This window comes from Ambystoma mexicanum, chromosome 5q (genome assembly GCF_040938575.1).
Source record: "Ambystoma mexicanum isolate Mex_15411 chromosome 5q, UKY_AmexF1_1, whole genome shotgun sequence".
Classification (NCBI taxonomy): Eukaryota; Metazoa; Chordata; class Amphibia; order Caudata; family Ambystomatidae; genus Ambystoma; species Ambystoma mexicanum.
Window position 1 is genome coordinate 1,241,329,807 of NC_090933.1, and position 22,963 is coordinate 1,241,352,769.

Sequence of the window (22,963 nt, forward strand, 5' to 3'; positions counted from 1 at the left end):
AGTGTCTAAAATCGCTGGATAAATTTCTTTATCAGAATCAACTTTGTGACATTCAAACCAGGTAATTTGAATACTAAGGACGATGCCCTCTCACGAGCTTACAAAACTGATGAGGATGAGATGGAAGGCATACCCTTCTTACATAGAGATAAAATCATTGGAGTCGCTTTGCCTGCCCTCTCCACTTATGAGGAAGCACTTAAAAAAATAATATGCCCTCCTAGACAAAGCTGTATTCCTAGGTAGGAATCCTGATCACATTGAAAAGCAAGGCCTTCTATTTCATAGAGCTAAGCTATGGTTACCGGCACGTACAAGTCAGGAAACTATATTGTCATGGTGTCATGACCTTCCCAGAGCAGGGCATTTTGGTGTTAAAAAAAACTTTGGAGAAACTACAAAGGATTGCTTAGTGGGACCCTGAGAAAAGATACCATGGATAATGTTAAAGGATGTGGGGTATGTGCTAGGGCCAAGGTCCTGAGGCAATGGCCCCAAGGACTTAAACCCTCTCCCAGTACCACCAGGTGCTTGGCACATATGTTCACTTGACTTCATCACTCCATCGGACAAGGGTCATAGAGCAATTTTGACAGTTGTCTATTCCATTACAAAAATGGCTCAATTTAATACTTTGAAAAAGGTGCCTTCTGCCCTGGTTTTTGCCAGCCGGTTTATTCATAATATTTCCTGTCTATCTGGAATACCTTGAGTCCTAATTGCTGATCAGGGGTCACAGTTTTTCAGTCTTTTCGAAAGAAGTTTGTAAACGATTGGGTATACAACATCGCCGCTCGTCTGCTTACCATCCTCAGATGGACGGCCAACGTGAGAGGGCCAACCAGACTCTTGGTCAATACTTGCGATGTTACGTTATGGAAAAACCTGCATCCATTGGCGGAATTCGATTACAGTGACTCTTATGTTTCATCTATTGAGACCCCATTTCATGCATCATGTGCTGATCTTCTGCTGATCACCCTCTTTCATTTCCTATGTTGAAGACATTTGATTATAGGTTGCCTTCTGTTTAAAAAGAACATATCTCCTCAGGACTTCGAATCAGTCAGAAACATTTGTACCTGGCTAAAGTACATGCTAGGCGCTACTCTGCTAAGAGAAGAAAACCTCCCACTCTATACAAGACAGGCGATCATTTATGGTTGTCCACTACCCATATTAGACTCCCATCAAGTACCAAGAAATTCAAGCCTCAGTTTATTTTCTATTCTTGGGGTCATCAACCCTGTTGCCATGGAACTGGAACTACCCTCTCAGTATAAGGTCCACCCTGTTTTCATGTTTCCCTCTTGAAGCCTGCTGTCCAATCACAGGTGTATACTAAGGATTTGTCCTCGTCACTTCCTGCGGCAGGGGCCCAGGATGAACACGAGGGGCAGTACATCGTTGATTCCCGCTATCTGGGTCGTACTCTACAGTATGTGATTCACTGGAAATTGTGCGGTGGAGGAGCAGTCTTGGGCGTCTCAACTTGAGTCATGGCTCTGCGCTTAATGAAGCGATCACATGACAAGTTTCCTGGCAACCTGGGCCCTGCTTTTCCACGAGTTCCGTACGGAGTGTGGGGGCATTTAGGGGGCATGATGTTAGGATGCATCCACGAATGCAGCCCTGAACGCCCCGCTTACAGCAACACTCACTACTGACTGGCCTTAGGACCTAACAGTGTGAGCAGCGACCCAGGGAGGCCTTTCCATCGCCGGTATGGGTTGGCGTGGCATCTGGGGGATCCATTAATGCTTCTGCTGCCACGGGACGTCCCAGAGCAGGAGGTCCTTTGCTCTTGCTTTCACTTTGCGCGCTTTCATTCACATAAATACAGCTAAGAAAGTAGATGGTGTCTCGCAACTGTAATAATTTTACCACGGACCCGTGCATCCAAACGCCTTGTAAACCATGGTCACAGGTAACTGGGTTTAGAGTAAAAGAAAGGCATAAAAAAAAGGCACCAGGATCATTCACAGGAGTTCCACTGATGCCAGGAGCTGCAAGAAGAGGGTATAAACCTGCCGCTTGTAATGTTGTTTCATCAGTCTTGCATCTTCAGGCCACCCTATTTATATTTATGCTTTTTTAATTTCTGTAGCTCCTGTTTGCTGTGTTGCTAGTTCCAGAGGGAATGTGTCCAGTAGCATTCCTGCCTGGGGGTTCTAGTCACACAGGCTGCTCATCAGGCTGGTGGGCTTGGTTCTTCAGGGAGGGGGGAGCACAGCATCCCAAGACTTGCGAGAGTTACGGTCTTCACCAAGAGCAACCTGACACAAGGTGCCGGCAGGGGAACCAGACACGCACTCCCAACTCTCACATGCTTCACTGTGTGGGCCCCCCCCCCTCCCACCCCCCAAGTACCACCCAATCAATCCGTGCACCTTAATCAGCCTGTAACTCACAGGATGAGGTCTGCAGCTTCCATCAGCAATCTTCTGAGGAGATTTGTGTAGTGCAGCTCCAAAGTAAAAACCAGGCATGCAAGGATTTGAGCGGCAACCAGCAGAGCTCTAGTGTTATGTGGCACACTCTAGACGCAATCTTCAGCTCTCCTGAACAGAACTGTACTATCCTCCCTTCCCCACATCACCAATCTGGACAGACCATGCTGCCATCCTCTTCACGCTCTCAACAGCAGACCCTCCTTCCGCCAGGACTAGCCCCGGACCGTCCAACAGCTTCCCACTATGGAACAAGGTCAAAGTAACGCTGGAAAGGCGAGTCAGCTTTCCATCAGCCATTTTAACCAATGGCTCTCCAATGCTCTTAGACCCGTCACCCCTTTCAGATCTTCCTCCAACAGACCTGACCCATCCGCCAGATGGTTCTCTGCAACCCTCAAAACTGAGACCACATCCTGAAACGCAGATGAAAGACTGACCCTTCACCTCAGAATAGAACTGCGTACACTGTACAGGCGAAGCCTACAGGGCAGAAATTCAGGCGGCCAAAAAATCCTTCTACTGGAACAGAATCTCCAACCCCAGCAGCAAACTCCAAAGGATCGTCTCAGAATTCAAGGACCTGCTTTGTACATCCTCTGCTCTACCCCACTCCCAAGCACTTGGACCACTTCCACAACTATATCCATGGAAAGAATCAGCACAATTGGCTGTAAATTGGTAGCGCTCCCTCCCCGCACCCCGACATCTACTACAGGGATCAGACCCCACCCTCTACGCGCCCGCTACTCCCAACCTTCTCCCCCAGCTTGAATTCCTTAAGCCACTAGCCAGCAGCCTCCCCTCAGGATCTCCAGAGACCCCTGCCCACCCTCCTCACCTAAAATACATCCTTTCCTCAACCTGTGCCAGCAGCTTCGCAAGATCCATCATTAACACATCCTTCACTTCAGGCACGTTCACAGCAGAATAAGGCATCACACATCAAACCCTGCTAAAAAAAAATCCCTTGACCCCCTTCTACCAGCCAACTATAGACCCATCTCAAACAAAAACTTCATAACAAAACAAATGGACTGTACAGCTTATTCCCAACTATGCCTTTTCACTAAACCCAACCTCGTCCTTGACCGCGCTCAGTTCAGTTTCTGCCCCATGAGGAACTGAATCATCCCTAGTCTTGATCTGGGATGATCTCAAAAGAACCTTGCATGGTAGGTTGTGCCACACTTATCCATCTCGACCTCTCAGCAGCCTTTGACACCATTGACTACCGCACCTTCATGGACAGACACCACTCACTCGGCATCAGGAATGCAGCATTGAAGTAGATATCCTCCTACCTCTCCAACAGATCCCAAATTACATAAGCGTCTCCTTTCTCCTCTAATCCATTCTCTGCCACCAAAGGAGTACCACAGGGTACCTCTCTATCCCCCCCCCTACTCTTTAACCCCTAACTGAGGGCCCCTCGCCGCTCTTATCAGTTCACACAACTTGTCCTGCTACAACTACACAGATGACACCCAAATCACCACGAAGATCCCAAAGGAAACTTCTGACCCCCCCCCCCCTCCTTCGACCTCGCCTCTCAGAAATCAACCACTGGACGACGGATAAGCGCCTCCCTCTGCTCTCTTCCCCCAACCCACCCCTTGGTTTTCCTCCCTAGGCCCTCCAGCTCTACCTCCAACACAGTAAAGAACTTTGGATGCACTATGGACGGAGATCTGAGGCTATCACATCAACTCTATCAGAATCATGTCATCTACACCTACGCATCCTATGATGCATCTTCCCATACCTCACCTGCCCTCAGAGTTGCAACAATCACGACCATAGTCCTCTCTCACCTAGACTATGCCAGCTCATATCTGGGTGCCCCTGGAGCTCAACTCAGAAAACAGTCTAAAACACTGCAGCCAGGCTCCTCCTAGCCCTAGGCCCTAGAGAGCACATCACAGCCACCCTCTGTCGTGCACTGGCTCCCCGTCTGCGACGGTCCACCTTCAAAGCTATGCGCATCAGCCACCATGCTCTGGATCACAGAGGCCCAGAATATCGACAACATAAGATCACCCCCTACAGGATTTGCCTTTTCAATACAAGCACCCATAATATGGAACTTCATCCCTCTTCGCATCTACTGCCTTGAGGATTACCTCGCCTTCTTGAAGGCACTCAAGATTTGGCTCTTCCCGCCTGCTTCGACTGACCTCATCAGTTTCTCGGGTGAATATCGCCCCCGACAGGTAGGCAGGGGCATCAATGAGTCACATAAGGAGACTCCAAGAAGTGCTGAGCATGTATTGAATTCCCATAGAACCTCACAACAGGACCGGCAATCCATCAAAAAAACAAGTAATCAGCCACGACTCTCAGGTACCCATTTATATGGAAGATAACCTTATCCTTCGCAAAGGCAGAGCAACCGACCCACAAAAATCTAGAATCACCCACTACTCTATCTCATATCGCACATCACCTCTACCACTAGAATGTAGCCATGTCCCATGATACAAATTCAGTCTAGCTGGACATGATCAGTCTCCTTGACCAACATACTCTTCCGACAGCTTTCACAGCATCCAACCACAAGCCAGTTCTACTGGGGTCACTAGCAAGGACTTAGCCACCCCTGCCTACCTTCATACTGGCTAAATACACAAGCATTCTGAAATCTCTGGACTAATCTCTCATACCTCGGTGCTCCAAGGTCATTCACCTACAGCGCTTGGAGGCCATACCAATGGCAATAGGTGCTATACAAATGCCATATTACATTGTTTTTACTTATATTGTCAGTTATATGAAGAGCTAAGACTGCAGATCTTCAGTCAGGTCTTTTTTTCTAGTCTGGCGATATGTTCCTGATCTCGTGTCCCAGCTGCCCCACAGCTGAGGGTTCTGGAACCAGAGCGAGAGGAGCAGACGCAAGAGCAACAGTTCGATTTACAAAGATGTGAGGAGGTGGTGCGTGGGTGTCCTATCTGAATAAATGTACCGTATGGCCCAGTCTCAGTGTCCTGTCATGCCTGTGTCAATCTTAGACTGCCAGCGAGGAGGTTCTCAGTCTCTATCCTTGAGTGAGCCAGCACTGGAGTCCACGTCACTGTACATAGTTTAAATGGAACGGCAGAGCGTCAAGAAAGCAGTGTCCCTGGCCAGGAAGACAAATGCAGACAGTGCCCCTAGAAGAGCGGCACACTGCTGACACTGATCGCTCAACTTTTTCTAAGACTTGCTGCGCTCATCTTCTCCACACAGAGAAAGCATTAGCAGGAATGCACATTAGAGGAAAGCAACTCACTGTGCCAGAGCACGCCAACTCAAAGGGTTCAACATTCAGTGGACCTGGGAGCAATTTAGCACCTGCTTCTAACCCAGGAGAGGCTGGTTAGCTTGGAATCAACAGCTAGCAGGAGCTACCTTAGGCCAACTGGTGTCTTACAAAACATGCATATATGACATTGAGTATTTGAAAAAGCCAATAAAGAAGAATTAGGACACATCTAGTACACATTTAGACACAATGAATCGTATATTATGGACAAAAAGTTAAAGTATGCATGTCATGTGGAGGTTAGAGTCACGGTGCCTTGGTTATTACCGTATGCTTTCCCAGCTGTGGATCCTGCCTACTGGGTGATGTCCGACACCCAGGAGCTGGTTTTAGATCCTGCACAAAATCTGAATTTCAAGCCCCGACCTCATGGTGCGCTCCTAGCAACCTTGGGGAGTACATTACAACAGACATGCTCCAAGTCAGTTGCCTGTCAAAAGAAATCTACACGTATAAGGACAAATCCAAAAATGAATATTATGTAGACTCATATATTCCTCTAAAGCACTGAAGAAGGTACCATCAAAAATAATTAAAGAAATGACTGCTAAAATCCTTGCAAAGTTATGATGACGCCCACCAGATTGTCCTGAAGTACTGAAGAGGGAGGATCCTGTACTAAAACAGGCTAGGACCAATTCAATAATTGTACCCAATCACATCAGGAGTTGGCAACATCAGTGTACGTGTAAATACCTCGTGAACACTGCATGGACCTCAGAGGCTTCCTGCCTCAGTTTGACAGGGAGCTGGGAATGAGATCACGACTCTTTAATGCTACAACACGTAGCAGCCACAACAGATGTTTCTACCACGCCCAAGGACACCAAGCACACCAGGGCAAAGGCAGATCCAAGAATTTCCGAAATATCTAGACACTTGGGCTGGACATTTATTTTCATTGGTAAAGAGCAAAGCAATTTTAACCTGCTTGGGGTCAAAAGCGCAAGTTGTGTGTAGGCATGTATCTTCTGGTCCCCCATTGCAGCCACACAAGATACAGATAGGAAGCCTTAGCAAAACTAAACTAATACCAATAACCGAAAGCGAGTACTGCTAAGGAAAAACATGCGTTGGACTCAAGGGAGCAACATACAGGAGAGACCATATAATAGTATGTAGCTTCCTTTCGAACCTTGGCAGGCACATGCAAGTCAGCAGCTTTTATAGGATTAGGTTACAAAAGGCTAACTGATGGTACACACAAATAATAAGCATGTCTGAGATTGACACTGGTGGTCTGGGGAAGAATCATTTGACGCCATAGCGCTGGTAAACAGAATGGAGCAATCAATGGCATGGATGAACCCTATTGGCAAGGAAAAGGCACAATCTCCAACTCAGGCTAACAAATTAACCCTATCTGCACAGTGAATGGGGCACAAGCAACAGGACATGCCCCGCAGTAAAAGCAAGAAACATTCCAAAATACCAGATCCTCCCATGTATAGGCATTCCGTCTCTGGTTGCCTTAGATGAGGCAGAACCACGCATAAATTGGGTGCAAAGGGTGCCCAGAGTGGGGCCGCAAGTACATGGGAAGTGGACAGCTGTTATGCTCACCTGGTATCCACCGGGACGCCACTCAGCCCTGGTTGATTGATTTGCGCCTGGAACCCTCTTCCCGATCCTGGGTGGTGCCTTCGATAGAAGTGGGGCCTGAAAGCACAGGAGGACTGGATTCAAGATCAGGTAAGGTCTTCTCCAACCTCTCCTGGGTTAAACCCCATGGCCTTCTCCTCACTTCATTGCAATATTTGGCATGCTCTCCGTCCTGCCTGCTTTGCAGGGGTGTCTAGTCTTCAGCGGGCTTGGGCGACCGAGTTTCTTCACTGATGCGAGCCCATTCAAGTGTCTTTAAGGTAGGTTTTATTGCAGCAGTCTTTGTATGTTACAATCCTTGCTTTTCTTTCTTTGTGGTTAATGTCATTTCTTTGCCACCTAGGTGAGCGGGAGATTTGGCGTGTCGTGCTGGTTGGATTGAGCACCTGGTGATCGTGCTATTCTGGAACGATGCCGGCCAAGAGGTGGACAACCAGGTGAGGCTCTCGTGATGTCTGAGGCTTACACCGTAATAAACCTTTTCTAACATTATCTTTCTCTTTCCCTTCCAGTTGCTTCGTTCCGGTGAGTATGCAGTGTCCAGAAGATGCAGATTGCTGGATGGGCGACCGCGAGTAAGCAGAAGCATGGACGAGCGTCGGGCGGATACAGGATCGAGTTTGCAGGTAAGAGTCTATTAATGATGTTCTTTTTCTCCTCTGCAGGCTCGTTGCTCCGATGATTGCTGGTATCAAGGACGCTGGACACAGACAGCATTACGCTGCAGGCTGCAGAATAACACAAAGCGTGTTCTGTTGCTTGGGTGTGGTTTAAATAGCCACCCAGCAAAGTAGTCCAGGTAAAGTAGTCCCAGGCTACCACACCCAAAACACTATACTGCATAGTTTAGTACTAGGGAACTGGACTGTGTTCGTGCCTCCACGTTGACTGCAGGCCCAAGAAAAAGTAGTCCCCTTCGAAGATGTTCCTTATACTGAATATGAGCATGGCGCCAAAAGGCGCCAGGACTGACTCCAAGTGAGCCTTGGAAGGTGGTGCAAGGCTCCCGAAGCCCTAATGGAACCCCGAACCCTGACCTTACATGGCATGTGGACATGCCAGTGGGGGTTTTGGTTAAGGGTCGAGACAACAGCTCAAACCTTTTCACAGGTTGCTCTACAGGGAAAGCACACATAAAATGTTCCCAATTAACTGACTAGTCCAAGTACAGCAAGGACGAATGTATCCTCACGAGAGGACTTGGAGGGACTGGTGACAGCTTCCTGAAGACAGACAAGACAGCCCATCTGTCAAATATGGTTCTTGCTCTTGATGGGGTGGAAGATGGCCCCACCAGACCCTCCTTAAAGAACTGTGGCAAGCAAGACGTTCACTCATAGCCAATTCCGGGTCATTTTACTAGGTGCTACTACCAGCACTATAACGAAACGCTGGCAGAGGAAAGCGCTAATCTAGCCCCTATTCACTTTTCACCAACACTTTAGTCAGGCCACTAAATAGAACCCGTTGGATATTTCCAAGTGCGCAAGACATACAATTAATGGTCTAGTTGGAAATGTGAGTGGCTGCAAGTCCCAGTTCTCAGCTGGAAGCACTGGGCAGCATTTCATTTGACATTGCGAACTGGAGAGAGTCACCCGACATTCATGCTGGGACACACCAGAACTGAGAGACGTGCATGGGAAAGCCAGTAGATAATACTCAAGCAAATTATGTGTCAGGACTATTGGACCAACTTGAAAACCATTTCCCACAGTATTTACGAAGACAGTAGGCAAAGTCAAACATTTCCATCATGTATTGTGCTCAAGGAAGAGGCACAACCTTTAAGCATCAACTTATTAAGATCCCAATCTGCTTACAATATCAATTAAAAGCACTACTTAATGAAATGAAAACAGCAGGCATAATACAAGCCATCAAGGGTACAGAGGGTAGCACCAATCGTTGGGGCCGGAAAGCCGAATGGAGATATTAAAATGTATGTGGACCTCCGCAGACTGAATCAAAACATTTGAGTGAATGCACATGCCCTCTCCAATATCTCAGATGAGTAGATTGATGGGGCAAAATGCGTTTCCACTCTCGAGCTATAATGATCTGAGTTGACACATGATTCCAAGCAGCTGACTGCCTTCATTACTCCTTTTGGCTCATGCCAGTTTCTGTGCAAGGCGTTTGGTCCAGCATCTGCAGCAGCAGTTTTTTCAATGTCTAATTAACAATTTTTCAAAGACATTGAAGGAGTGGTAACATTTCAGGCTAAATACCTAATTGACGCAGACACCAAAGAAAAAGTGTGGCAAATTTTATCGGATCCCACAACTAGTGGAACAATATGGTCTTACACTCAAACTATGTAATGGTTGAAACATGGGGGGGCTGCTTTGGCAGACCGGAGCAAAGCTTAATGAAAGCTAATGTAGAAGCTCCTATGCATACGTCCAAGGAAGACCTGGTTTCATTTCTGGGGATTTACGAATTCTATGAAAAGTTAGCACCCAACTTTGTGACCATAATTGAGACCATTCGACAGCTCATACATTTATTTCAAAACAAGCTTTTGCAAAGCCAACATTTATGGCTTTTGTGCGTAGGTATGAGAAAGACATTTAATTTTACAAAGGTAGCGGGCGCCCCTCTCTCGCAAGAACAGACATGATAACCTGTTCAGTGGTTATTAACCACTTGAGAGTTCGCAGCCACTGCTTTTACTCACTGTGCCTTTCACAGATGGGAAATATCCATTTGCATATCAGTCTTTGTCCTGCCCTGGGGCAGTCCAGCACCGAAATACAATGGCAACTCCAATCTGAACGAGAGTACCACCAGCAACCCCATACACGTGTTTCACCCTTGTTGGGGATCATCAGTGAGGTGAAGCTGATGCCTCTCTAAGCACAGTGAGAGGGAGACCACGTCTGGTTGCCCCCAGGAGACCTAGGGTTACCAATCCCAGGTTCCTTAAAAAATAATTTTACAAAGGTAGCGGGCGCCCCTCTCTCGCAAGAACAGACATTTACCAAGCACTGCCACAGTGCTACTATGTTAACAGCAAATTGATGGGAGTACCTGGGCATATGATAGCAGTGCCTGGCGGATGTTCAACTAATATACCTAAACACGGGCTAAAACGGTAGACTTTTCCAGTGTTTGTTTTAACAAGACTTCAAAAGGACATGCATACTGGCTGAAGGGACACTTGTTTAAGACAATTCTAATACACCACCAGCAGGACATTTATAGCTACAGTTAAGCAATTAACTCTGAAGACTGCCTTGAAAATAACAGTGGCAGGCACTCTGTGCACCAATTACGTGGTTACAGCTTGATCAAGCTAGCTCAACGATCCTAGGAGGATGTTTTGGGGAACGAGGGGCAGGTAGTGGATGGAATGGTTGCATAGGGATTAGCCTGGTCATGGCCAGGCAATGGGTAGGAAAATAACTAAATAACATCCACAAGCTGTATATCCCTCCATACAGCGCATTGCTCTCCTAGTTTTACTCCAATGAAATCATTTCAGGTTACAGGTGGTGCTTCAGTGCCACCCAACAGCCAAAACTAAAAATGGCTGAATCCTTAAGATATCACTCAGTGCTTCACCAAGATACCACCAGTCTCATAACTGCTCCATGAAACACCCATGAAAAACCAGACCTGACTCGCATAATGATCCACAAAAATAGTGAGCCATTGTCGCACAACTGCCTTGTGAATACTGGAACCACTAGGTCATTCTCATCCGAGCTTTAAATCGCAACAAAATCAGCACATCTCACGTGATTGATCACCTGACCAATCTCATACAATTAATCGTAAAAACAAGTGTCCAGTTTCGCACTCCACTATTTCATGGCATTGAAATGCGGATAGGATTCCTCTTTATACAATATGGCCCGGTCTGGTTGATACAGAACCGTAGATTTTTCCTCTGTTTACTATGGCAGTGCCTTTTCTATGGCACTGCAGTATACTGCAATGACCAAAAAAGGGCTGTGTGGCATCAGGGAGGCAGCATTTTGGCACTGTATAAAACAGCAAATCTGAGAAAGATGTGGCGGGGGTTGGTGGTTTGTGGAAACATGCACAACAGAGTAACCAGCCCCCTATGTGGGTACAGTTATTTATATTTTGTAAGGGAACAGGTCTAAAAGTTAATTATCGACTAAGTGAAAGACCCAAGCTCCAAATTGTGTCCCATTTCCAGACGTATCGATTACATATAAAGGAATATGCTAACTGCCTCAAGTTCAGGTGAGAATAGGCTTCTCAGTAAAACAGGTCACAACATCACTGTGCAAGTCGTGCAGTGTCCCCTCATGGTGCAAGTGTGGGAGTCAAAGTATCAGCTATTGTCAAGTTTATAAATTGAAACTAGCCTGTGAAATGTGCGCTCCAGTGCATTGCAGAGGGTAAACCCAGTGTCTGCCGAGATAGTTGTTTCCACAAGGCATGGAGAGGTGGGAAGCCTGTTGTGGGCAAATAATGTGTCAACCTCTGCAGGTGAGACGCAGCCAGCCCAGGCATTTGCTTTAAGGTCAAGGTTTAATCACCACAGCTAGAGCTCAGCAGATACACACCAGTAATTAGCCACTTTCCTTAGTATTTATACTAAGGTCAAAAACACGCCTTCAACTTAAAGAATACCGATTACCTTCGAACATTTAAGAGGAAGCCGTCTGTGGAAACTATCATAGTCCCTCATAAGCTCAGACAAATGCACTGCAGCAGAACAAAATAAAACACAGGGCGGGATATAACCACGCTGTGCTCCATCATGCGACACAGTCAGCCAGTGCTGTAGTTTTAACCAACAGCAAGCAAGTTTAATTATTGGGTACTGTGAAAGCATCATGGAGCAAGACACAGACAACAGATTCACCTTTTGAACAAAAAGGATTTTATTTTATATGTCAGAATGGATTATGGCCTAACTTGCCCTATGCGAAGGTGGGATTTCCCTACCTACATAAACAAAGGATCGTCTGTGTCAGTGAGTTCAACTTTACGTGTCAAAAACCTATGCTTTCCCTCACAACTAAAGACATAAAGGGGCAGGTATAGCAATACCAAAAGAAACAGTGTTCAAAATATAGTTCTGAGCTTCTTCCAGCTCTAGTTTGGATCAGTTTCCCCTTCCCCAAGTTTAAAATTGTTCCACAAAGAAACAGGACTCTGGGTTCCCTTCCCCAAGTGTAACGACTCTCCGGAGTCTCTTCCCCAATATTAACAGTTCCAAATAATTAAAGTCTTAGTTTTCACCAATATTATCAACTATCACTGATATTCCTTTTGCCATGCTCCTTTCATCATTTTCAACAAAGACCATTGATTTAAGGCTCTTCGTGGCCCTTTCCCTGGTTGGGGCTACTCTGTCTACTGGCAGTTGTCAGACCACACGATCCACCAATTACAGGTCACGCAACCGATAACCCATGGCACTTTGTGCGGTTCTTTAGGCCTTTCCGATTTAACACTGGTTGTACACCTAGCACCAGTGTTCGTGTTGGGAAGGGGACAGGCCGGTCCATCCGCCCTAAGCACTTTAGAGTGAGGCAAGATGCATTCAAAGCACTATGATGGGCCAGGGGGGACAGTGAAAGGACCACCTTCCAATATAAAGCACCCATCTTCACTATAATTAAATATAATCAACTCACTTGGTGTAGTGCAGAGCCTGAGCAGAATTGCTAATTTGCATAGATATTAGTAATCATAGGTAGAAGAGAAGGGTCTGCGCAGCCAATACGGCATTGCATGCACTACGAGACAAGGGAAATCTCCAGCCATGCCCGAGCTCCCATGAGGACAGCCCCCAACCGCCACAACTATTCATTGTTCTAACAGTGTTGCAAAGATGCGTTTCACTCAAGAGAAATGTGCCCTACAATTCCGGGATCACAGGCCGGTGCCTGGTGTGCATGTTATCTCACTGGCCAAAGCATGACCCGGCCCATTCCCAGGAGACCACAAGTTGTAGCCCATATAACTGACTAAACTTTAGGATCCCTGAATTCCACCAGGTGCCCTTTGACAATCGACCCCAAAGTAACAAGTCCTGAAATGCTCAAAGATGACAGATGGGGCACATAGTTGAGCGACAATTGTGTCATTTGTATTGAGAGGTGCTTGGAGGGATACATTACAGTTCAAAACGAGGGTGGAGACCAAGGGGCCGGATGGAGCGGTAGGGAGTGAAATGCATGTGTGAAGGTTAGAGTGCCCCAGAACCTCCTTTGTGGCCGTCTTAAGGCCTGCCAGGTGCACAGTATAGTGATAAAGTGCCATTATGTTAGGAGTGTAGTTCATTTGTTGTTTGACCTTCGTCGTGAGAAGATGATCACAGAAGCACCCACGTGATGGAAGACGGGCAGACTGAGCTGGAACAATGACCTGTTATCCTTACAAGAGCGACTTGGGCCTTTCTTCCCTAGAGGGTTGTGATCTCTCTGGTGTGAGCGTTCAGGGACTTGCCTTCATTGGCATTCAACAATTTCTCTCTCCCTCTCTTTGGCACTTTAGTGCTTCATCACCATTTGAGTATTGGTAGTCTTTTGGATTTGCCACAACTTGCATTCAACTTGTTTGATGGTGTAGGCCTTCTTCCACCACCACGTATTCACTTTGCCCTTCTGTTCAATTACTATTTTTGTCCACGTGCCACTCATTCAGTTAATACATGTTTATAACATGTTTCACCTTGTTTCTTCTTGTTCACAACATATTTCACTCTTTAACATAGCATGTATCTGTTTTCAACCTGTGCCACAATATCATGATTTGCATATCGTTTCTGTAGTTCGGTACTCAATATTGGCCGCCGGATTCCAAACCCTCTTGTTATGCGCCTTTCGCTTTCATGCTAACATTAATGGTCTCACATTCGTCCCAGAGCACCCCAGTAAGAGTATCCATTCTCTCGTACTCACCGGAGCTGCTCTGCTTTGTCTGGCGGTTTTGCGCTCTTCTTCCATCAACTCTCCGCTGCCGGATAGGCATAGGAAGCAACAGCGAGCAGCGCCCACTTCCGAAAAACCCTCCGGCAGCATCCAGCAGGAGTTGTGTTCCCCAGCTGGGAACACTTACCACTGGCAAGTTCTGGGTTTTTGGACCACTTGCGGCACGCCCGGGTCGCGGCACCTCCTTCCCCCCCTGAGAACACTTCCTCCCCTGAGAACTCTGTGTCCTCCCTGCCAGTCCTGCTACGGCTGATTTCTCGATACGCGTCTGCCACCTTCTCTCCAGGCAAGTTTTCTTTGCTTTGCAACGTGGGTCTGCTTTAAAACACCTGTAGCCTCTCCACCGGCTGCAGGCGTGTAGTATGCCGGATACCTTTGCAGGCATCTTCCTCGTCCCAGTACCATAGTGGTGAAACTGACTAGGAGTATGAATTACTTCGTCCCAGTTTTAAAAGGATACCTTTCAAGGTTATACTGTGTGCTTGATAAAAGATGTGGGCTGATAGGGAGGGTAGGATTCATTCCCATAGGGAAAAGGGGGGTACCATGTCTCGTCTGCGGGCATCCTCTCCCCAATCCCCAAGAACCCACCACCCAGGTGATCCTCCCTCGCATCTCCACCCCTGGGTCAGGATCCAAAAGCGATGGCCTTTACCCAACGTAAGGACACACACTTGTTTCTCACAGTACATACTGCCGCATTTACCTGGTAGTTTTGACGCGTGTTAAGATCTCTCTCAGCATTTTGTCTGAAAGTCAATTGTTTTCTTTCGCCATACTCCATTGGCATCTTGAGTGTGGTTCCTTTTAGTATTTCCTGTTACCAAGATGCATGTAATAATGGGAAGGTTAGTCTGTACAAAGTGTACCCCCGCTGTTTGTTCAATGTGCTACAGGAGTGTTAAAAGACGGCAGTGAAATCGGCACAGTCAGGGACCCTGCAAGTGCCAAGTCTATACAAGGCATTCCAGGAGTCCAATGTCTATTTAAGCACTGTACTAAAGAAGCCACTGACCAGACTAACAATACTACAGTTATTGTATACCAAAGGCCCCAGTCTTGCACCTCTGTCCGAGACAGAGCAGCAGCACCTCCTCCATCAGGGTAAGTCACGTCTCCTTGTTGTCTCCCTGGTTCTTACCGACCTCTTCTTGATGGACAGCTCTCCTCATCGCCAGTGTGGGATGCTTTGTCGTTGTCACTGCGCAAGGCCTCAGTTCAACAATGGACCAGGCCCGAGCTGCACTGGATCAGGGCCGCCATGACTTTCCCCACTGCCCGAGAGCCTAGACAGGCACTGTAGGCACAAGGCAGCCGGCAGCTCCCTGTCCGGGGGGGGGGGGGTCGGCTACCGGCCGGTTGTTTATGCCATGCTTGAGGGGCTCATGCGGTTGACGGCTCCCGGGGTGCTTAGCATTGGCATGGCTTACAGCTAAATACAACCCTCTGCTCGGCTCAGCAGCTATGTGGTCCCTCCACACACAAAGGAGGCAGAGCGGTATCTATGCGGCGCGGGCAGTTCTGCGAGAGAATGAAGCCACGAATAAACATGGAGCACATTAGCAGTGCTCCATCTCTCTTCTAATGACATAAAATGGCTGCCTTGGAGAAACAAACGCAGACTGTAGACCAATCACCACATACCGACATCACTAACCGCAAATCCAATCAGGTACTCCGTACATCACAAGACACTATCGGTACATGGACATTTTCAGAGACATTTTTCCACAAAACGTATCTATAACAGCAACTGGTTCATTATTAATATAAAATACATAAAAATGTATTGCATAGCTTAAAAGCCTTTGGCGCCAGGCTCATAACCATCATGAAGACCAACATTAGAATGGGAATATTTACTTGGGACTATTTAACTTTTGGGGGGGGGGGGGAGTTCAGCCAACATGGAGGCACTCACATAGCTCAGTTACAAGGAACTGAGCTATGCGGTCTAGTCTTTTGGGTGTGGCAGGCCTGGGACTACTTTATCTGGACTACTTTGGATGTGGCAGGCCAGGGACTATTTTACGTGGACTACTTTACCTGAGACTATTTAAACCACACCCAAACAGCAGAACATGCTTTGCGTTATTCTGCTGTGGGCAACGTAATGCTCACCGTGTCCAGTACTTTGATGCCAGCTTACCTGAAACCAAGGACCTGCAGAGAGCGAAAGAACACTACGAAATTTACCTGGAAAAGTATCCCGTCTTCAATCTATCGCTGACTTCAGTTCCACTCACCTGAAGGTACGAACTCCATCATCCGGCACCGCATGCATCCTGGAATACCATAACCTGGAAAGGGGAGAAAGAAAGACTACATTAGTAAGCGTTTACTCACGTTTCCTCCCGAATGAAGAAAGCCACACAATTCTTACCTGGGTAGTCATCTCCTGGTCAGCATCATTGCTGGAACATTACGGCGCTCGGCAAGGAACATCGCAACCTGCAAGGAGAGAAAAGACATAGGTTACCAATATAAAAGGCGAAACAGCGCCACGTGTCGCGCATTACTCACCAGACAGCATCGTGCACACCGCGCTTTCGCCTACCGGCCCATGCTCATCTTCAAACTGCATGACAACACCAAAATACCTTTCCATACCTAAAAGGAAAGAAGCAAGACATTATTATTTGAACTAAACGGAACATAAAAACTGCATATAAAGAATGTAAAGTAGCAAACCTACAGAGTCGCAGCAGGCCTGGATTCCCACAAGGGGACTTGCACCAGTGAAGTAACTTGGTCGCTGCTTGCCCCCACATCTACGCGCCCCTGCCACGAGGAGCAGGACGGAGAATCCACCTTTTACAATATTAAGGTGAGGAGAAGGCCCAAGAGGGAGGAAGGAGTTGGGGCCAAGGGAGGTGGGAAAACAAAGAATCTGGTATTGAATCCAGCTCTCCTATATTGCAGACCCATCTTTAATCCGAGACATTACCAAGGGAACGGGAGAGGGTTCTAGAGTGCAAATCATCCAACCAGGGCTGGGTGGCATCCCCGTGGATACCAGGTGAGCGTGACAGAATGGGTGTAAAATTCATAGATTTGACTTCAAGATGAGCGTTAAAGCTGTACCAGGTGGCTGGGAGGAAAGGGGCAGGCAGCGTCTAGCAAGTCAGGTGGCACGTGGGGTGACATGATGCCCTAGGTGTTGAGGAGAAACTCCTTGAAGAGGTGGGTCTCAAGCCCTTTTCTGAATTGTAGGAGCGTGGGGACGATTCTGATGCAGATAGGGAGTAGGTTACATAGTCATGGGGCATAGGCAGAGAAGGCTCGTTTTCTGGTCCTTTCCTTTTTGCAGTGGCCGATTTAAAGTCTGCATGCATCCTGGCTTCTGGTGGTGCGGTGTCCACCAGAGATGCTGAGTTTCTCCATGAGGTAGCTGGGTGACTTGAGGGCGACTGCCTTATAGATGATGGAGCAAGACTTGAAGTTGATTTGTGCGTGCAGTGGGAGCCAGTGAAGGTTGATGAGGGCCAGGGTGATGTGGTATCTGCGTAGAACCTTGATGAGCTGTGCTGTCACATGTAGGACACTTCTCAGGGGCAGAAGGGAGGATGATGGGGGCCTTCGAGGAGTGGGTTAAATGGGTGGGACACATAGCCAAACACCACAAATCCATCCTCGTATGTCATCTGCATTGAAAAGCATTAGAGATCCTCGTTCAAAGCCCCGATTTGAAGCTCTTATTTTAATGTTTCAGCATCATTTCAGCTTAAAGGTAGCGCTTTCAGCAACACCTAATAGCCAAAACTAAGGAGTGGACTTCATGTGGTCCAGAATACAGCAGGAAGCGTTTATCGTGGACTAGCACACATTCAACCCTTCTCCACACAGGACAGGTCTATTCTCACAGTCGATGCAAACACCAAAAGGTCTAGGAGCCATCCTACTGTAGATCATAGATGGAAGGGAATATTTAATTGCATTTGCATCCAGAGCTTTGAGATCGACTGAAGTCAATTACTCATTTAAAGGGAATTTCTGACATGTGTTTGAGCCAAGCAACATTTTAGACAGAATCTCGGGGGTGGGGCGGGAGGGCGTGGAGGGAAGGCTGAGCAGTCCCATCACAAATCAGAACCGCCCACAGGTAACTTCCCCAGGTTTTGTCAGCGGGCATGTACGTCAATGGTGTCGCCAAGGTTGGCCAGGTTTTCAGCATTGCTACAGGAACATGATTATGTATAGAATATTAGATGGGGAATAATTATTCAGCTGTGGATTGTCTATCACGATTACCCTTGGAGGACATCGACGCAATTCACAGATCCAAGTGATGGTGTTGCTGCCAGATAAAAAATTAACATATTTGTTCAGGGTTGGATCACTAGAGAAGACAAAGCGGACGAGCAAGATACAGCTCTCAAAGCGGCTGAACAGTAGCATTATCCTATATCGGAGGGTCAAAGATGAGTTTTGAGAGGAGAATTGATCTACAGAGCTGATACTAGTCCCACCTATTGGGGCAGTGAGGGGACCAGATCTAAGTTGTTGCACTCAACCCAGGTTACTTGGAGATAGAATTCACAAAAAGAGTACTAAATGAAGATTATTGGTGATGCGCCACAGATGCAGACACAGATCTGAGAGGCATGACCCTATTCGTGCACCGTCAGACAAAACATGTACTAGATCAGCTACCCTCACACCTGATCAAATCCTAGAATGGCCAGGCACCCCCTAGTGATTGACATAGTTGGCCCATACAATACCACATCCACTGTCATTGAATTTTTGAAAGCGCTTTTGGATAGAGAAGTATTCCCTGAAACTGAAATATCAAACAATGGTCTTCAACTTATGTCACAGACCATGTAAATAGTTCCTTAACTCATGTAATTTTATGCACCACATGACCACCTTATATCGTCCACAGGGTAACAGGAGGGTACTTACCTCCACTTTCAAAATCACCATACAAAATTAATTCGACCCCCTAGATTCTAGATACAGTGCAACACATTCAGTGACCGAACCAACCCGCATTCCACACACAGCAGTTTCTCCCTTTGAACTCTTCAAAGGACAGAAAACGCCACTGCCATCCAAGCAGTGATGGTTTCTAAATAGTCGTCCAACAAAGATATCAATTATACCCGATAACTGCAGAGTAATGTCAAACTTACTTGCCTCAAAGGAGCACATAAAGATGGCGCTGGAGCGCACGCAAACCACTAGAACTCACATCTTCGAAGTCGGGATTGGGTTAAGATAAGGTTGCCAGGGAACATTCCCAAGAGTTTTTCCAAGTTCTTGTAACTCCACAGAGTAACACATACTTAAGGACGCCAATTAAGACATTGACGGGAGGGTACAGGAATGCAGAACCACTTGCTAATTTGAACCATTACATTGATCACTCTGCTGGTGTTGCGTAGTCCAGTTCCAAGGTGTATAGTCGTCCTTCTTTGCATCTGGTCTCCACGCACGAAGCAGCATGGCTAATTGTCCATTTAGGTGACATGGGAATAGCACTGCAAATCAGGATGCACCGGCACGGGAGAGACCAGGCAATCAGGTTGCAACGGCTCCCAACAAGGAAGGCCCGTCTTTGACCACCATTGCAGAACGGCTAATGGCTAGGGCCAGAGTGTCCAAGATTTCTGTTCGTTTTTTTTAAACTGGTGGTGGTTACTAGTCTTGTGTTAAGTTATATAGATTTTTTTCCCTGCAGCACCTGGATACCCTTGGGTTTAGGCACTTTATAAATGGAAAAATAAATAAGATTTGTTAGTTACATTTTCACTGTTGGAATGGTTTCATGTCCAGAGCGAGAGGAGCAGAGATACAAGAGCAATGGTTAAATGGAGAAAGATGCGAGGAGGCGGTTCGCTGGGGTCCATTTTGAGCGTCCTGTCCTAAATGTCAATCTTAGAGCAGGTTTAATATTTTATTTGCGAACAAAGTATTATAAAATCAGTCTACAAAAAATGACCAGACTCAAGATTTGCAGTCTTACTATTACGGGCCATAAAGTAAAAGCTAGGATAAATGTATACTATAATTTCTGGAAGTAAGGGTAGTCCAAAAGGCTTATGAAATAAATGTGAGTTGAGTTTCTCAAAAGATTGCTGATCATTTACTCCACACCTTACACTTTGAGGACTGTGGAACAAGTGCCATTGAAATCCAGTCAGTATGGGTAGTTCAATTCAATTGATTAATATAACTTTAAGTGGCAAGGAAAGAAAATATCTGTAAATGTAATTTTTACATTAGGCGATATAATCTGAGGTTCGATTACTTTTGAAGAGAAACAGCTCTCTACAAACACATTTTTATTTCTTGATGTAATCCTGCTTCGGCACCCAACAAGTACTATACTCAGCGTCTAAGGCCTCAAACAAATGCGGTATTTATCAGGGTAGTCACAGATGGTTTCTTTTAGATCTAGTTTTTCAGTTCCAATAGCGCCCTAAATGTAATCCACACCTTCTCCGCGATGCCCTGCATGCGAGATCAGATAGTTTTAATGTTCAGTGGATTGGAACACAGTCATCTGGCTCAATGTAAAAATGAATGACTCATGTATTCCGTAAATTCTGACACGCCTCAGTTAAAGGCCATCATTCCACTGACCACACCTTTGACTTTTCGTGACCACTAAAGGGAGGCGAGCAGGTCGCCCCATATAAGGATAGCTAACTGAATGCTTGCGCGCCCCTCCTCCCCCCGCCATTCCGACATGCTAACCAGGGTAGTGTGCAGGACAGTCACTGCAGTATCTGGAAATCAAAAAGAAAGAGCAGGATAAATGGGGCAGCACAATAGTTGAATATCTACTGAACTATCCCTATAATGTAGTGAACGAGTCCCACAATGAGTGCACGATTTCTGGATGGATCCCACTACCTCGAGAAAAAGTTAACGAGTATAACTGTACACGGGGTAGAATGCTTAAGGTATTCAGACAGATGGCAAGTGGTAACATAATAAAAAAGGCACAATCCGAGTTGCTGCACTCACCATCATAAATGAATTGAACATCGTCTGGAAGTGGCTCATAGGGGGGCGCAAAGTATGGACCTTTGTGTTCCAGAAATTTCCACTTTACACCATCTTCATAATTCTCCTCTTCCCACCTGGTGATTAATTACAGAAAGTAGATTTGAAAAACACTGGAATAACCACCGCATAAAACATGCAAGTTACAGCATTGGCAAGTTGTGAAAATATGGCAGCACCTTGGCCATGCAGGAGAACAGCATATTCATATACAGCTCCCAGGAAGAAACCAAGCAAGTCTGAATTCTATTCATCACTTGAAGGTGTGCAGCAGGGAATGCTCTCGCCCCACCCACTCCCTTTTCCTTCTGCAGCCGAAAAACCCTAGGCCCTACTACACTTCAAGTTCTCATCTAGTAAATAAGTGTAAGGTATGTGCTGTTCCGCCATTCACAAATCTAGGTTGATGAAGCTTGACTCAATATGTACACCTAAGCGTTGCCTTAACCATTGTGTTCATCTTTGAAGAGTTCATAAGCAATTTCAACACCTCTTGCTTGGCACACTTTCATCCAAAAATGTGGGCTGGGGAGAGGGATACTTCACTGTGAAAATGCAGACACGCTGAAAGAGGCTACCACTCCAGATCAGAGCTCCCCAATGCTCATCTCCCTTGAAGAGGCCGCATCAACCCCATTTACCAGCCTTTGGTCCAATGAATGGTCACCATGGGCATAGTGAGAAGTGAGCTGCAGGGCCACCAATTAACCAGCATGGCTGCCAGACCCACTGCATCTAGAGACAAGAAGGATCCCAGCCTACAAGTAAGATCTACTAATCCGCTCTAAGCCGGCCTAGTACATGAGCTTTCATGCAGCTAAGAGGTAAAATGCTGATGCATTCTTTAATGAGCGATACCCGTTCAGAACAATTTAAAGGCCCATCATAAGAATCACACAAAATTAAGCTATTTTTTACTCAACAGAGGAAGACAAACTCAGTCAAATGAGCCCAAAAGACAACAATTTCAACCCCACCCATTGGGACAGAAAACAAACTGCTTTGTAATAATGTTTATTTGCCGCTTAATTATCCAGGACATTGGCAGCTATCCACTTGCGGCATCCCCTAAATATGCAACTCATCACTCTTGGGAGAATTCCTGAACTTTTAGGAGTAGTAAAAAAACATTTTCCATGTTCATTTTAATGCCCTCTTTCACCAGATGAATGGCCATTTTGAACGATGCCTTGGGTCTAATGTCCATCAGATTGAAATGGCATGCTGCATCAGTGCTTTGGGTGGGATGAGAAAGTAAGGGAGGCTTTAGTCACTAACATATTTGGGGGTATATAGTAAATAATGCCGGTAGTGGCTTAGCAAATTAACTAAAATCAATCCCCAAAATACATTATTCATAACTGTCTACCACTGTCGCAACCCGTTTTAATCTAAAATGCTACCAATTTGAAGGTATTAACAACAAAGAAATCTAACTACTGAAATAACAATTTTTAAGTTCAAAATGTAAGATGGACGCACACCTAATGAAGTGGAAGGACTACTTAAAATGTCTAGGTCCACTGGTGGGTATAGGTATTCCTTGTGAATTGCAAAATGCTCAGGTTTGAATTCTCACGAGTGTCTTTGTTGTGCCTCATAATTATGTAGTTCCCACAGTGCAGATGGTCTGTAGAGTTTAAATGTTATGATGGTTAACTTAAATC

The 22,963-nt window shown here is 46.3% G+C and overlaps 1 protein-coding gene across 2 annotated transcripts in view; it reads right to left on the bottom strand.

The window, feature by feature from the left end:
- The window catches only part of TOP1MT (DNA topoisomerase I mitochondrial), a 1,647,637-nt gene that overhangs the window by 1,416,398 nt on the left and 208,276 nt on the right, over positions 1-22,963 (bottom strand). For both annotated transcript variants that reach the window (XM_069621749.1, XM_069621750.1), the window contains exon 2: positions 21,258-21,373. In XM_069621749.1, coding sequence (XP_069477850.1) covers positions 21,258-21,373 — 116 coding nt within the window. The remainder of the gene's footprint in view (positions 1-21,257; positions 21,374-22,963) is intronic.